The sequence below is a fragment of the Conger conger genome, chromosome 7, assembly GCF_963514075.1.
Source record: "Conger conger chromosome 7, fConCon1.1, whole genome shotgun sequence".
Lineage (NCBI taxonomy): Eukaryota > Metazoa > Chordata > Actinopteri > Anguilliformes > Congridae > Conger > Conger conger.
The window spans coordinates 4,824,361-4,839,377 of NC_083766.1; the positions used below are offsets into that span (position 1 = coordinate 4,824,361).

General features: G+C 44.6%; 1 protein-coding gene across 1 annotated transcript in view; it reads left to right on the plus strand.

Annotated features, from left to right (window-relative positions):
• LOC133132103 (solute carrier family 22 member 4-like) overlaps positions 1-14,239 on the plus strand; it is an 18,253-nt gene extending 4,014 nt beyond the window's left edge. The window contains exons 2-10 of the mRNA XM_061247275.1: positions 1,313-1,416; positions 2,160-2,314; positions 3,925-4,096; positions 4,380-4,506; positions 7,222-7,325; positions 12,407-12,621; positions 12,889-13,071; positions 13,345-13,480; positions 13,677-14,239. Coding sequence (XP_061103259.1) covers positions 1,313-1,416; positions 2,160-2,314; positions 3,925-4,096; positions 4,380-4,506; positions 7,222-7,325; positions 12,407-12,621; positions 12,889-13,071; positions 13,345-13,480; positions 13,677-13,749 — 1,269 coding nt within the window. The 3' untranslated portion in view covers positions 13,750-14,239. The remainder of the gene's footprint in view (positions 1-1,312; positions 1,417-2,159; positions 2,315-3,924; positions 4,097-4,379; positions 4,507-7,221; positions 7,326-12,406; positions 12,622-12,888; positions 13,072-13,344; positions 13,481-13,676) is intronic.
• Positions 14,240-15,017: the final 778 nt, after the last annotated feature.

A 15,017-nucleotide genomic window follows, 5' to 3' on the forward strand; every position in this document is an offset into this window, starting at 1 on the left:
GCAGACACTTTCCATATCTTCGCTTCGCCCCAGGCTGCAACCTGTACATCCGGTTCGGTTAATCCCAACAGAGCCTGGCGGTGGATTGAGGACACCTCCACCCTCTTTCAATCGTCATCTGTAGGATGTCGTGCGTGTGTACTCGACAATCGTTGCAAAGATTTTCGAAAAGAGAATGAGGGCAAGGTTCCAGCCAAATTAATGCGAGGGGATGCCATTAAAATCGCACTGTGCTTACGTAGCTAACGTTAAATGAAAGAGATATAAAGGCAGCACTTATTTATGCAGCATTCAGCCGTTTCACTGTTTAAGATGCTTTTCGTAGCCTAAATTACATTCATTGTAATATGAAGGACAACAAGAGTCTAATTCGCAAAATTAGTTCTGACACAAGTGACGTTATATTCACTGCATTCATACCCTTGTCTGCAGGATAAGATGTTGATGCACTGTGTCATCATACAGAACATCAGTACAAGTTGAGATTGTATCGGCGGTAGCCAGCATATGAATTTAGAACAGGAACAAACACGAAACTACTTAGCTAGCTGAGTGTTTATGTGCAGTACTGTGCAAAAGTTTTAGGCAGGTGTGAAAAAATTCTGTAAAATAAGAATTCTTCAACAGAGCTTGGACAGCACATCCGGTAATTCCTGTCCGCCTTGAAATTTCTGCCTGGGAGAGACCTTGCTGATGCAGTATAACTACCTTGTGTCTTATTGCTGTGCTCAGTTTTGCCATGGTGTATGACTTCTGACATTAAACTGTCTTCAGCAACCTCCCCTTTGAAGCAGTTTGGCTGTTCCTCACCCAGTTTTAACTCTCCTACACAGCTGTTTCAACCTACATATTAAATTGATGATCATTAGCTCCTGTTTGGTATAATTGGTTAATCACACACCTGACTATATTCCTACAAAATCCCTGGCTTTGTGCAAGTCTACCGAGTAGAATTGATTTTGATTGATTGATTATTTTTCTGTTCACTCACTTAGTTTATTTTTATCAATTAAAAAAATGCAATTAGCATTTCTATTTTTGAAAGCATTCTCATTTTTTCACACCTGCCTCAAACCTTTGCACAGTACTGTAACTCAGTGATATAAAACTAATAGTCTTCATCACACATTTCAGTATCGGGGATATCCTGTGTCTGAAATACCATTAGCCTTTACTGATAGTAACATTAGCGAATGCCAATTCATGCACCTGTAAAGTGTGACCATGAAATGAAAAGCATAACAACCTGTACATACTGTATGTTAACTCGTGAATGTCTAACTTGTGCAGAAAACATGTGCTCTCTCCTCAGTGGGATCTGGTATGTAGTGATGCTTGGAAGGTCCCCGTGATCACCTCTATATGTTTCTTTGGCATCTTAACCGGATCATTTATTTCTGGGCAACTGTCTGACAGGTAAAATAAACAAAGATACACTTTATTGAAGAAAAACAGGCTGGTCTCTGTGTGTAGCTAAACATCTTATTTAATGTTAGTTTAGAGGCATACTATGCAGGATTTTCACCTTTAAAATATGATAAGGCAAACATGCTCAGGCATTATTATGATACATTGGCAACCTGTCTCTGCATTCACTTATGCCCAATAGCTTGTCTAGCTGTATTTGACCTCTTCCGGGCAATTCAGAAATGATACCACTCATTAACTGTGCTCCGGTCTAGCTACGTTGGTAGCTAATCTGAAACAGTCAGTAAATGGTATATTTCCATGGTTTCACACCCACAACGGGATCGAACTGGAAACCCTCCGACTGCCAGATGACTGATCTCGCCACCAGACCCAATGTCGCCCCATTTTCGAATGTTACATTACATTACATTACATTATTGGCATTTGGCAGACGCTCTTATCCAGAGCGACGTACAACAAAGTGCATACCCATAACCAGGGATAAGTTCGCTGGATAATGTTCACCTGGAATCCTGGTAGTTGATTACATACAGACAGATCAAACAAACCAGTCATGCCTGTTAGACCAATGATTCTCAACTATGCATTTCCAAGTTAATTCAGGAATGAAAACGGGAAGGAGCCTTTTTAACTGTTAAGGTTTTTTTTAACCAATGAATATAAAGAATACTTAAAAATAGGTGCAGGTAGCTTTATTTCACATACTGTTTCATGTGTTTTTTTTTTAGGTTTGGGAGGAAAATTGTTCTGTTTGCAACAATAGGAGTTCAGACTTTGTTCACATTCATCCAGCTTTTATCCACATCCTGGCTTATTTTCACTGCACTTTTCTTTTTTGTTGGAATGGGTGGAATTTCTACCTTTGTGGTAGCATTTGTCCAAGGTAATTATGAGTCTGTGTTGCTGTTTAGTCATGCTGTCATGACTAAAAAATTGCTAAGTAATTGTGAAATTTTGCCATCTGATAGTTATCCCCCCCCCTCCCCAAATTGGCATTAATTTGGTAGAAGACAGAGGAGCATGTGTTTACCACAAAAACACACAATGTTAAGCCACTGCTGCATTCACTGCAATGCAATGTTTTTGTTTTGTAATGAGAAATCTTTTTTTTCTCTGTAAAGTCCCAAAAAAATATCATGGTGATAATGAGGTCACAGTGCACTTGACAAGTGAAATTCTTACCCCATTGGCAAATCTTGAAATGAGTCAAAATAATCTTTGTATATATTGTAACAAATTACCTATTTAAGATCTTGTGTATCTTGAGGTGCGGAAGGACATGTACGACAGGAGATGCAGTCAAAATTATTTAGTTTTAATCTTCACAGAGCAGTGCAGGACCAGCTCTTCGTTAAGTAGAAAAAAAGAAAAGAAAAAAAACCCCTCCACACTGGGGAGTGGCCAAGGTGAAAAAAAAAAACGGAAACACGGCTTAGTCAGTAAACTTTCCTTTAGAGCAGGGGTGTCAAACTGAATTCCCAGGGGGCCACAGTGCCTGCAGGTTTTTGGGGTTTCCTTACAATCAGCTGTCAATGGAGGCCTTGTGTGAATTCTTTAGCCAATCAATGACTCGAATGAACCACAGGTGCCACAGGAGAACGTCCCAAAAACCAGCAGACACTGCGGCCCTCCAGGACCGGAGTTTGTGCTTTAGAGCTTCCAAGCACTCTTTTACTTTTGGTTTCAAATCCTTTTGCTCATGAATCCTTTTCATTCCGTTTTTGGTCAACAAGCTTTTTCTTTGTTCTTTCTTCTTTCCTCGTCGTTCAGTCACTCCCTTGTTGTCTCCTCCCATTCCCGACACAGAAAGAGAACTTGGACTTTGCCCTTCATGTTTGGGGTGTGGCCTCCAAAATATACCTGGCCCAGGATTTTGCCTGGTCAGGTGGCTGGCTCTTTACCTCCACCTCCTGGCCACATAGCGCCCATCCACCACTGCTTGGCTGAACACCTTACAATGTACACACCCAAAAGCCAAAACATTATGACCACTCACAGATGAAGTGAATAACGCTGATTATGTCGTAACAATGGCACATGTTAAGGTTTAGGACATATTACACAGTAAGTTGGTTCTGGTAGCCAACGTGTTGGATGCAGGAGAAATGGGTACGCATATGTTTTGGCTCATCGGTGTATATTTCTAAGTCCAAATATGCAACTGAAATGTTTTTTTTGCATTGTAAGCTTGTGCACACATTATTTATCAATGGAATTGTGTGCATTGGTGCTGTACACAACTTTGATAAATGCCACAGAAGATTGCAGACTTGATCATACACTCAAATCTGAATGAGATGTATGCCAAGTTTGATAGTGTAGTACAGTATAGCCTCAAATATAAAAAATTGTTACACTGGTTCACAGGTAAGTGTACTTGCTCATGGGATTGTGTGGGATAGTGGTTATTATTCAGGCATTCTTTTATCATGTTTAAATTAGTCTGTTTTTCTCTGAAATTGACTTCCTGTTCTCTATAAATGTTGTCTAAAGGAATGGAAATTTTGACTCCACGCATTCGGACCATATACTCCACTGTGGGTATCACCATTTTCTTTGTCATCGGCTACATGTTGCTTCCCCTGGCAGCCTACTTCATCAGAGACTGGAGAATGCTGCTGATTGCCATCAATGTCCCAGGACTTTTCTATTTCCCCCTTTGGAGGTGGGTGCATGATACCACTTTGTTTCATGTGCCTTACCCTGTAGTTCATGCTTTGTACAGAAATATATTTATGGCAAGTGCCATTCAGGTGAATATTGATATTATCATTTGAGTATTCATTACTCCTGGAATATTATATTCCAACTGAGGAACTGAGATGATTTTTCTGATATTTGTCTTCAGTGTAATGCATTTCTTTTATTTCATGGTGCAGAACTGTTCCCTTACGGAAACCACATCATGAAATCACACTCCTGCGCGGACTGACTTTGTGTTGGGACAGGTTGATCCCGGAGTCCCCCCGATGGCTTCTCTCTCAGGGCCGGGTGGAGGAGGCGGAGGCCATTTTGAGAGGCGCTGCCAAGAAGAACGGAGTCACAGCCCCGGAGGTCATCTTTCAGGCTCTCCAGGTCCTGCTAATCTTACCTTCATAAAAATGACAGTTGGCATTGACTGTACTATGCAATCACAGCATCCTTCAATTTTTAATTTTGGTCAGAGAGCTGAGGGTCCCAGACTAAAGGATGTTACAGGGGGCTCCCCATGAAAACTAAAAAAGAGATGAATGACAGTAAATGTATGCAGCATTTTGGGTATGTCAAATGTCTTTTTTTTTTTGCAACCCAACCTGCTTCCAAAATGGAATAATTTTCATTTTTTCCCTCAAAATTCTACACACAACACCCCATAATGACATCACATGAAAGAAGTCTTTTTGAAATTTTTGCACATTTATTAAAAATAAAAAACGAAGAAATCACATGTACATAAGTATTCACAGCCTTTGCCAAGAAGCTCAAAATTGAGCTCAGGTGCATCCTATTTCCACTGATCAACCTTGAGATGTTTCTACAGCTTAATTGGAGTCCACCTGTGGTAAATTCAGTAGATTGGACATGATTTGGAAAGGCACACACCTGTCTATATAAGGTCCCACAGTTGATAGTGCATGTCGGAGCACAAACCAAGCATGAAGTCAAAGGAATTGTCTGTAGACCTCCGAGACAGGATTGTTTCGAGGCACAAATCTGGGGAAGGGTACAGAAAGATTTCTGCTGCTTTGAAGGTCCCAATGAGCACAGTGGCCTCCATCATCTGTAAATGGAAGAAGTTCGGAACCACCAGGGCTCTTCCTAGAGCTGGCCGCCCGTCTAAACTGAGCAATCGGGGGAGAAGGGCCTTAGTCAGGGAGGTGTCCAAGAACCCGATGGTCACTGTCAGAGCTCCAGCGTTCCTCTGTGGATAGAGGAGAACCTTCCAGAAGGACAACCATCTCTGCAGCAATCCACCAATCAGGCCTGTATGGTAGAGTGTCCAGATGGAAGCCACTCCTTAGTAAAAGGTACATGGCAGCCCGCCTGGAGTTTGCCAAAAGGCACCTGAAGGACTCTCAGACCATGAGAAACAAAATTCTCTGGTCTGATGAGACAAAGATTGAACTCTTTGGCATGAATGCCAGGCGGCATGTTTGGAGGAAACCAGGCACCGCTCATCCCCTGGCCAATACCATCCCTACAGTGAAGCATGGTGGTGGCAGCATCATGTTGTGGGGATGTTTTTCAGCGGCAGGAACTGGGAGACTAGTCAGGATTGAGGGAAAGATGAATGCAGCAATGTACAGAGACATCCTGCATGAAAACCTGCTCCAGAGAGCTCTTGACCTCAGACTGGGGCGACGGTTCATCTTTCAGCAGGACAACGACCCTAAGCACACAGCCAAGATATCAAAGGAGTGGCTTCAGGACAACTCTGTGAATGTCCTTGAGTGGCCCAGCCAGAGCCCAGACTTGAATCCGATTGAACATCTCTGGAGAGATCTGAAAATGGCTGTGCACCGACGCTCCCCATCCAACCTGATGGAGCTTGAGAGGTGCTGCAAAGAGGAATGGGTGAAACTGCACTGCCCAAGCTTGAGGCATCATATTCAAAAAGACTTGAGGCTGTAATTGCTGCCAAAGGTGCATCAACAAAGTATTGAGCAAAGGCTGTGAATACTTATGTACATGTGATTTCTTAGTTTTTTATTTTTAATAAATTTGCAAAAATTTCAAAAACTTATTTCATGTTGTCATTATGGGGTGTAGGCGGCACGGATGGTGCAGTGGGTAGCACTGCCGCCTCACAGCAAGGAGGTCCTGGGTTCGAATCACCGTCGGCCGGGGCCTTTCTGTGCGGAGTTTGCATGTTCTCCTCGTGTCTGCGTGGGTTTCCTCCGGGTACTCCGGTTTCCTCCCACAGTCCAAAGACATGCAGGTTAGGCTGATTGGAGAGTCTAAATTGCCCATAGGTAGAGTGTATGAGTGTATGAGTGTGTGAGTGAATGGTGTGTGTGCCCTGCGATGGACTGCCGACCTGTCCAGGGTGTATTCCTGCCTTTCGCCCAATGTATGCTGGGATAGGCTCCAGCCCCCCTGCGACCCTGTTCAGGATAAGCGGGTTAAGATAATGGATGGATGGATGGATTATGGGGTGTTGTGTGTAGAATTTTGGGGGGAAAAATGAATTTTGGAATAAGGCTGTAACATAACAAAATGTGGGAAAAGTGAAACGCTGTGAATACTTTCCGGGTGCACTGTAGTTACTCCGCTTTGCATCGTGATTAACCACCCCGCTAGCTGTGCCAATATCCATGATATTCCATAGGTTCTCGTTCCATAACGCTTAATTGTATGGCGTTTCTTAAGGGTTACAGAGGACTCTGTGTTTATGCGTTGACACGCAAATTCAAACTACCGGCAAACTGAACATAGTTTCCTATGCAGTCTAAGTAAAAACAAATAAAGCAATACATCATTGGACAAATGTTGCACGCAACACTAAGTAGGAAACTATCATTATGTGTAACCACTGTTCATAATTTTATTAAATCCAACAAATTTTTTTTTTCAAACTTATATTGCCTATTTTAAAATATTACACGCGATCGACCAGCATGCCTCGACCACAGACTACTATGTAAATGTAATGTCAATGTAAAAGTAAATCCTTAATTTGGCAATTAGGCTATTATCTGACTAATGTTGTTGACATTTAGATTAAATTATTTTAAGATGGCCCAAAATAAAGTTTGAAAAAGCATTTTTTGTCAGTAGGCTACTCCAAATGAAATGCATTTTTTGTGACAGGGGTTACCCAAGGTAGAAAATAAGACAGAAAGCCGCAACAACGTCTGTGATCTTGTGAAGTCCAAGAACATCTGCTGGATTACCATCATACTGAGCTTTGTGTGGTGAGTGTCACAAAACCCTGGCCTTTTACGCAGCTAAATGACAGCTGAAAGCCAAGATTTGCTTTTGTGTAATGCTTTTGTGTCAGACCTTCATGTTTGACACCTTCATGTCCTCTCGCTACCAAATTAGCCCAGGCCTCCCTCCTCAGTCCTTGGCTTTCTGATGCTCTACGAGCTGACCGAACCAAACTGTGGGCAGCGGAGAGAAAATGGAAAAGGTCCTGTCCTTGCCAGTGATATGGCTTCCTTCCATGCCCTCCTATCAACTTTCTATTCCTCTGTCTCTCTTGCTAAATCTTCCTTCTTTCACTCTAAAATTAATGCAGCCGCCTCAAACCCTGTTATCAACCTTCTCCTCTCTTCTCGCCCCCCTCCCCCCCTCTTCTCGCCCCACCCACCTCCTGAAGGTGTGGTATTATTGCATGTCAGTGCATAATACGACTGATTGACATGAATTTGTCCAATAGGATGCCCTATGTATTATGCACCAATAGGAACCAGTGTAGGGATATGTGAAAAGAAACAGGGTTAGGTGACATGAGGCGGGTAAGGATTCGAGAGAGTTGCTAAGCTAATACAGATGGCATATTTAGTTAACAGTGTCTCACACGTATATATGTTGTTAGCACACACAACATGGTGTGAGAAGTGCTGTTAAACTGCACTGCTCAAAGAAATAAAGGGAACGCTTAAACAACACATCCTAGATCTCGATGAATGAAATATTCCAGTTAAAAATCTTTATTCATTACATAGTGCAATGCGCTGAGAACAAAATGACATAAGAATGATCAATGGAAATCAAAATCATTAACCCACGGAGGTCTGGATTCAGAATCATACTCAAAATAAAAGTGGAAAAATCAGATCACAGGCTGATCCAACTTCTGTGGAAATTCCTCAAGACAATTCAAGATGAGGCTCAGTAGTGTGTGTGGCCTCCACGTGCCTGTATGCCTCCCCAGACCATCACTGACCCACCGCCAAACCGCTCATGCTGGAGGATGTTGCAGGCAGCAGAACGTTCTCCACGGCGTCTCCAGACTCGGTCACGTCTGTCACATGTGCTCAGTGTGAACCTGCTCTCATCCGTGAAGAGCACAGGGTGCCAATGGCAAATCTGCCAATCCTGGTGTTCTCTGGCAAATGCCAAATCGGGCTACACGGTGTTGGGCTGTGAGCACAGGCCCCACTTGTGGACGTCGGGCCCTCATACCACCCTCATGGAGTCCGTTTCTCACAGTTTGAGCAGAAACATGCACATTAGTGGCCTGCTGGAGGTCATTTTGTGGGGCTCTGCCAGTGCTCCTCCTGTTCCTCCGGAGCAGATAGCGGTCCTGCTGCTGGGTTGTTGTCCTTCTACGGCCCCCTCCATGTCTCCTGGTGTACTGGCCTGTCTCCTGGTATCTCCTCCATGCTCTTGACACTGTGCTGGGAGACACAGCAAACCTTCTTGCCACAGCGCGCATTGATGTGCCATCCTGGATGAGCTGCACTACCTGAGCAACTTCTGTGGGTTGCAGACACCACCTCATGCTACCTCTAGTGGTGAGGGCACTGGCAAAATGCAAAAGTGACCAAAAATCAGCCAGAAAGGATGAGGACAGGGAAATGGTCTGTGGCCACCACCTGCAGAACCATTCCTTTATAGGGGTTGTCTTGCTAATTGCCTCTCATTCCCCCCTGTTGTCTGTTCCATTTGCACAACAGCAGGTGAAATTGATTCACAATCAGTGTTGCTTCCTAACTGGACGGGTTGATATCCCAGTAGTGTAATTGACTTGGAGTTACATTATAATGATTATGTGTTCCCTTGATTTTTTTGAGCAGTGTATATCGGAACGGACAAGGTCTACCTGGAAGGAAAAAGAAAGAGATTGGTGAGCAAGTAAATGCATAACAGTGAAGACGGGCCGAGAGGGGAAGGAGCTAGCAAAATGGCTAACACACCTAGTGCTACGTTTAGCATTTGGCCACCGGAGCCCTCTGATTTTTCCAAACCGCACCAGTGGTCGAAATGGATAAGGAGATTTGAGAGATTTCGTCAGGCAAGCAATTTAACGGCAGGCTCAGAAGAGAATCAGGTGAATACTTTGAGTTCTTGTATGGAACACGAAGCTGGCGATGTTTTGAGAGGCTTGAAGCTTAGTGATGCAGACCAGCGCCAATACACTAAAGTGAAGGATGGCTTTCAGTCATTCTTTGTAGTGAAAAAGAATATTGTTTACAAGTGCGCACAATTTAATATGCGCAAGCAGGAAGCAAGCAAGACTGTAGACGCATTTGTTACTGCCCTGTGTGCATTAGCAGAGCACTGCAAATATGGAGCGTTGTATGATGAGCTAATCAGAGACAGGACAGAAGTAGGACTGGCAGATACAGGGCTCTCAGAATGCATGCAAATAGAAAAAGACCTAGACCTGGAAAGAGCCATAAACACGGCAAGACAATCAGAGGAGATTAAAAAGCAGCAAAACACGCTGAGGAGTGATGGTAGTGGTACGGATGTTAGCTCTGTGGACAAGGTGTTTAAAGGCAGACAGCAAAAGGAAAAGCCTAAATTCAACAAAAATCCCAAAAGCTACAAATGTGGTGGCAGGCCTCATCCGAAGCGCGAGTGCCCTGCCATTCCTGTGGAAAAAAAGGTCACTACCGTGTGCCGTGCAGGTAAAGCTGTGCATGGTATAGAGGAAAGCTTCTTTCTTGGCCCTGTGACATCTGATGTTGACACATGGACTGTTGAAAGAGTCAAAAACATCACTTTAAAACTTGACACAGGAGTGGATATCACTGTTGTGTCACAGGCTGTTTTTAAGAGTGTTTTTTCCAATGCACAGCAGCGTGGAGGAGCCGACTGACTGGTGCGCTGGCATGGTGCTCGTGCCCAAGAAAGACGGTAAATCTTAAACATTGTATGTATGCCGTGAAAAGTACATTCAGTAGAACAGAGCCTCGGAACGCTTGCCGGAGCGAAAAATGTTCCGTAAACTGGATGCCAACATGGGGTTCTGGCAGATTCCACTTACAGAGGAATTTTCCCAAATACACTACATTCATTACACCCTTCAGCCAGTTCCACTTTAACCGTCTTCCATTTGGTATTGCCTCAGCACCCAAACACTTCCAGCGCATGATGCCTGAGGTCATAGAGGGGCTAGAAGGTGTGGTCTGCCACATCGATGACCTATTGGTGTGGGGGTGGGACCAGGGAGAGCACAACGCTCAACTTCATGCCGTGCTACACAGACTGGAAAAAGCAGGCATCACCCTAAATGTGGACAAGTGTGAGCTCTCCAAGAGCGAGGTGGTCTTCTTGGGCCAAATCATTACCGCCGTGGGCATCCGCCCAGACCCAAGAAAGACAGACGCCATCATGGAGATGAAGGAGCCCACAAATGTTGGCGAGGGTTTTCTCAGGATGGTCAGTCAGCTGGGAAAGTTCATCCCCCAGTTAGCGGAAAAACACAAGCCGCTCCGCGACCTCCACTCGAAGAAAAACTGCTGGGTCTGGGACATGGATCAGGTGACGGCGTTTAAAATGCTGAAGATTCACTGTCTTCTCCTCCTGTGCTGGCCATGTATGACCAAAAAAGGGACACCAAAGTGTCAGCTGATGCATCTACGTATCGCTTGGGAGGCATTCTTCTCCAGAGGTGGGAGGAAGAATGGAAGCCTATGGCTTATGCATCGCGGTCACTCACTCCAACCGAACAACGGTACGCAGGTAGAGAAGGAGGCCCTGGGCCTCACATGGGTTTTCGAACGATTCCGGGATTTCCCTCAGAGGAAAAGATTTTTGCCTGGGGACCGACTGTAAACCCCTTCTCAGCCTACTTGGAGCCCAAGCACTGGATCTTCTGCTGCCAAGAATCCAGCGCTTCAGGATGAGGCTGATACTCATACTCCTACACACTCACAGTGAAAAACGGCTTACTCCCAAAAGATACACGGCTCGTAATACCTTCAGCAATGCGGAACGATGTGCAAGCCAAATTACATGAAGGACACCAAGGTGTGGTGAAGTGGAAAGAACGTCCTCGTCAATGTGTGGTGGCCTGGACTCAGCCAGCAAGTCAATGAAATGGTGCTCAACTGCAGGACATGCATACAAGAGCACCATCAGAACGCCCTGAAAGACCATGGCAAAAGTTGGGGGCGGATCGGTTTGTCCTGGGAAACGAAACTTACCTGCTTGTCGTCGATTACTTCTCCAGGTATGTTGAGATTGCACAATTATCTCACACCAGGTCCACCGATGTCATTATTAATGTAAAATCGATTTGTGCCCGCCATGGAATTCCAGAGGTCCTGATGTCGGACAACTGGCCACAGTTTTCTGGACAAGCCCTCACTTGCAACTTCGTATGGGTTCCATTCTAATGCCGATGACAATTCTTTCTTTCCTTCCCTCCCAGTACGCAGGTCACCACACAGATCTCTGCCTGCTTGGCTGATAACTCTGCATGGATGATTTCCCACCACCTGAAGCTTAACCATGGCAAGACTGAGCTTCTCTCTCCTCTCCGACAATCAACCTCTCACTGATTGTTGAGGACTTTGTAGTTTCCTCCTCCCATACGGCCAAGAATCTTCTTGATAACCACCGCTCGCTCCACATGTATCCTCCACTGCCAGAACCTGCAGGTTCTTTCCGTACAATATACGCCGTATCCGTCATCTCCTGACGGAGAAAGCCATCCAGCTCCTACTCCAGGCGATCGTCATCTCCCGTCTGGATTACTGCAACTCCCCCCTGGCCGGTCTCCCAGCTTGTGCCATCAAGCCCCTCCAGCTGGTCCAGAATGCAGCAGCCCACCTGATCACCAGTCAGCCCAGGTCGGCTTATGTCACCCCACTTATGTCACCCCACGGCTTATGTCACCCCGCTCTCCACTGGCTTCCTATTGGCGCATGCATCCGCTTCAAGGCACTAGTGTTGGCATTTCTGGCTGCTAAGGGTACTGCCCCACTTTACATATGAGCTTTAATTGCTCCCATAGATTAATGACATTTTTGGATGAACTGCCCTTTTCATAACTGTCCACCCACCCTACCCCTCCCCCCCTTCCCCATCTTTTCAGGATCGCAGTCTCCATTGGGTACTTTGCCATATCATTGAACTCCTCCAATCTGCACGGGAACCGCTTCCTGAACTGCTTCTTCTCAGCGGCGGTCGAGGTTCCAGGCAGCATTCTGTCCTGGCCCTTACTTCGCTCGTGCTCAAGGAGGTTGTGCCTCTTTGCCTCGCTGTTCCTCGGTGGAGCGGTACTACTGCTTACTCCGCTCATACCGAGAGGTAAGTCGGTCTCATCATGAGGCATTTTCTATGGCACAGTGCCCCCTACTGGACAAACATGTATTCGTGCAGCAGCATTGCTTTTGCATGTCTTTAAATGGCTGACAGTACTTAAACAACTGCATGAAGTTAAAAATAAAATTCAAGCAAAATATGTTTGTGTAAATTATTGTTACTCGCGGTATTGTGGGCGCGGAGCCGTTCAGGCCCCACTCTTGTCTCAATATTTTGGATTGGTCAGTTCTGCCGTCTCTCTTTATGCGACAGATTTGAGTTGGTTGTCTATTGCACTGGAGATGGCGGGGAAATTTGGATTCTCAGTGGCCTTCACTCTGGTGTTTCCGTTCACGGCGGAGCTGTACCCCACCGTCCTGAGGAACACCGCGGTGGGCTCCTGCTCCACGGCCGCTCGGCTGGGCAGCATTGCTGCGCCCTACTTCGTCTATCTGGGTTAGTGAGCCTCGATGCCAGCTCCCCTGTATCTGCCAGTGTTCTTTCTTTCACCAGCTCCCCTCTTTCTGCCAGTGTCTCTCTTTAAATAAGCATTCCTCTTTAACCAGGAGCACTTTCTCCTTTTCTTCCTTTCTTGTTCTTCTCTTGTCAGACATGTTAGTCCGACCCTGCTGTGAGACCCATTTATAGAGGAATAAGATTTGTGTTTTGAATGTTGTACTTTATTTGCCTGACAGTGGGGAAACTGCACCTTTTCTTCTCGTTATGCAGGAACCTATCACAAGTCCTTGCCGTACATATTAATGGGGAGCCTCTGTGCTTTGGGGGGGTTGCTTGGCCTCCTGCTTCCTGAGACCTATGGTTTGCCTCTCCCAGAGACCATCGATCACATGCAGACTATTCAAAGGTAAGGCAGCCACATCTCACAAATACAGGGTCTGCTCCCTCAGCTGTTAGCACTGTGCTGCAGCACCTTCTGAGATCGAATGCATGTTGAATTAGTAATTCCTGTGTTAGAGACAATGAGTATGGTTGTAATGCTTTTGCAACTGAAATATTTCGCAAGTAATGAATCTCTTTTTCCCACATTTTGTTTTTCTCAGGTGTAAAAAGAGAAAAACATCAAATACTTTTTCCAGGGATACTTCAGCAGTGGAAAATGAGTCAGTGTTGTAAATTTGACTGGATTACATCAACATATTGGAAATCGGGTTACATTAAGATTGAGCTAATACTTCTCACAGATGTAACGCGTGTACCATCATTAAAAAAAAAAAACATTTTTTCCATCCTGGTTTGTATTCATTATATGTTTATTTGGTTGCTGTCAGTGTTGAGTGAATTACGATAGCAAGACCTATACTATATAAAGACCTATATCAAGGCTGTCATTTACAACATCTATATGGGTATTAAAGTCCCCTGATAGACAAACAATCATAGTCCATAGAAACAATAGACAACAGTTCTCTAAATTCCTCCAGAAAAACAGTCTTGTACTTTGGGGGCCTGTAAATAGTAATTGGACGTACTTTTTAGTACAACAGCGGGATATTCAAAGAACACAAGTTTCCTACGTTCTCCTGTTTGCACTGAAAGTGGTCAGAAAAGATTCTAGGAACTCCTCCCCCTTTCTTATTTACTCTAGGTGCATCAATGAAGTTGAAATTTGGGGGGGGGGGGGGCTGACAGTACTGCTGCCCTGCTGTTCATATCAAGCCATGTCTCTGTGAGGAATAATAAGTCCAGGTTGTGCTGTGTAATAAGGTCATTGAGCAAGTGAGATTTGTTTGTTAGAGACCTTATGTTTAACAATGCTGCCTTAAAGGTACAATGGGTCATTTTGGACTAATGGTCAAGAGAGGAATTGCAGCAACGAACACCCTCAAACCACAACACAGCTTATCCCTCCCCCTTCTCTGCGAACGTGTGGACATTGATTCTTAATTGATTCTCAATTGACAATGTGTGTTAACAAAGACAATCACATGATTACAAATAACCTTTTAGTGATAATCCTTACAGACAGACAGCCTTTGAGCTCCTTAATGTCTCTGCTTCTCAGCTAGCACATTCTGGTCTTACAGCAAGGTCAACAAGGGGTATTCAGAAGACAAAATACCGATTAATTTTCATGGCCATGGTAAAGCTCCCCCCTTCTGGAAAAGTGGGTATAAGAGTCTTACTGTGTCTGATGCAAATCAGAAAGGTGGTAAGCTTTCTCACTTTCTGTCATTTCTTTGCAAATAAATACAAAAGTTTAACTCAAGTATAGCTATCGTTGTTTTTACTGGGATCTGTTTCATCAGACGATGCTCACCTGTGAAATGTTAAAAAGGGCATTTTTCCCTAGCAAAGGGCATTGTGGATGTTTTGAGGCAGTATTTTTTCACCAGCACTGTTTAAGTGGAATCAGTTTTCCCTACAAAGATTTCAGAAAAGAT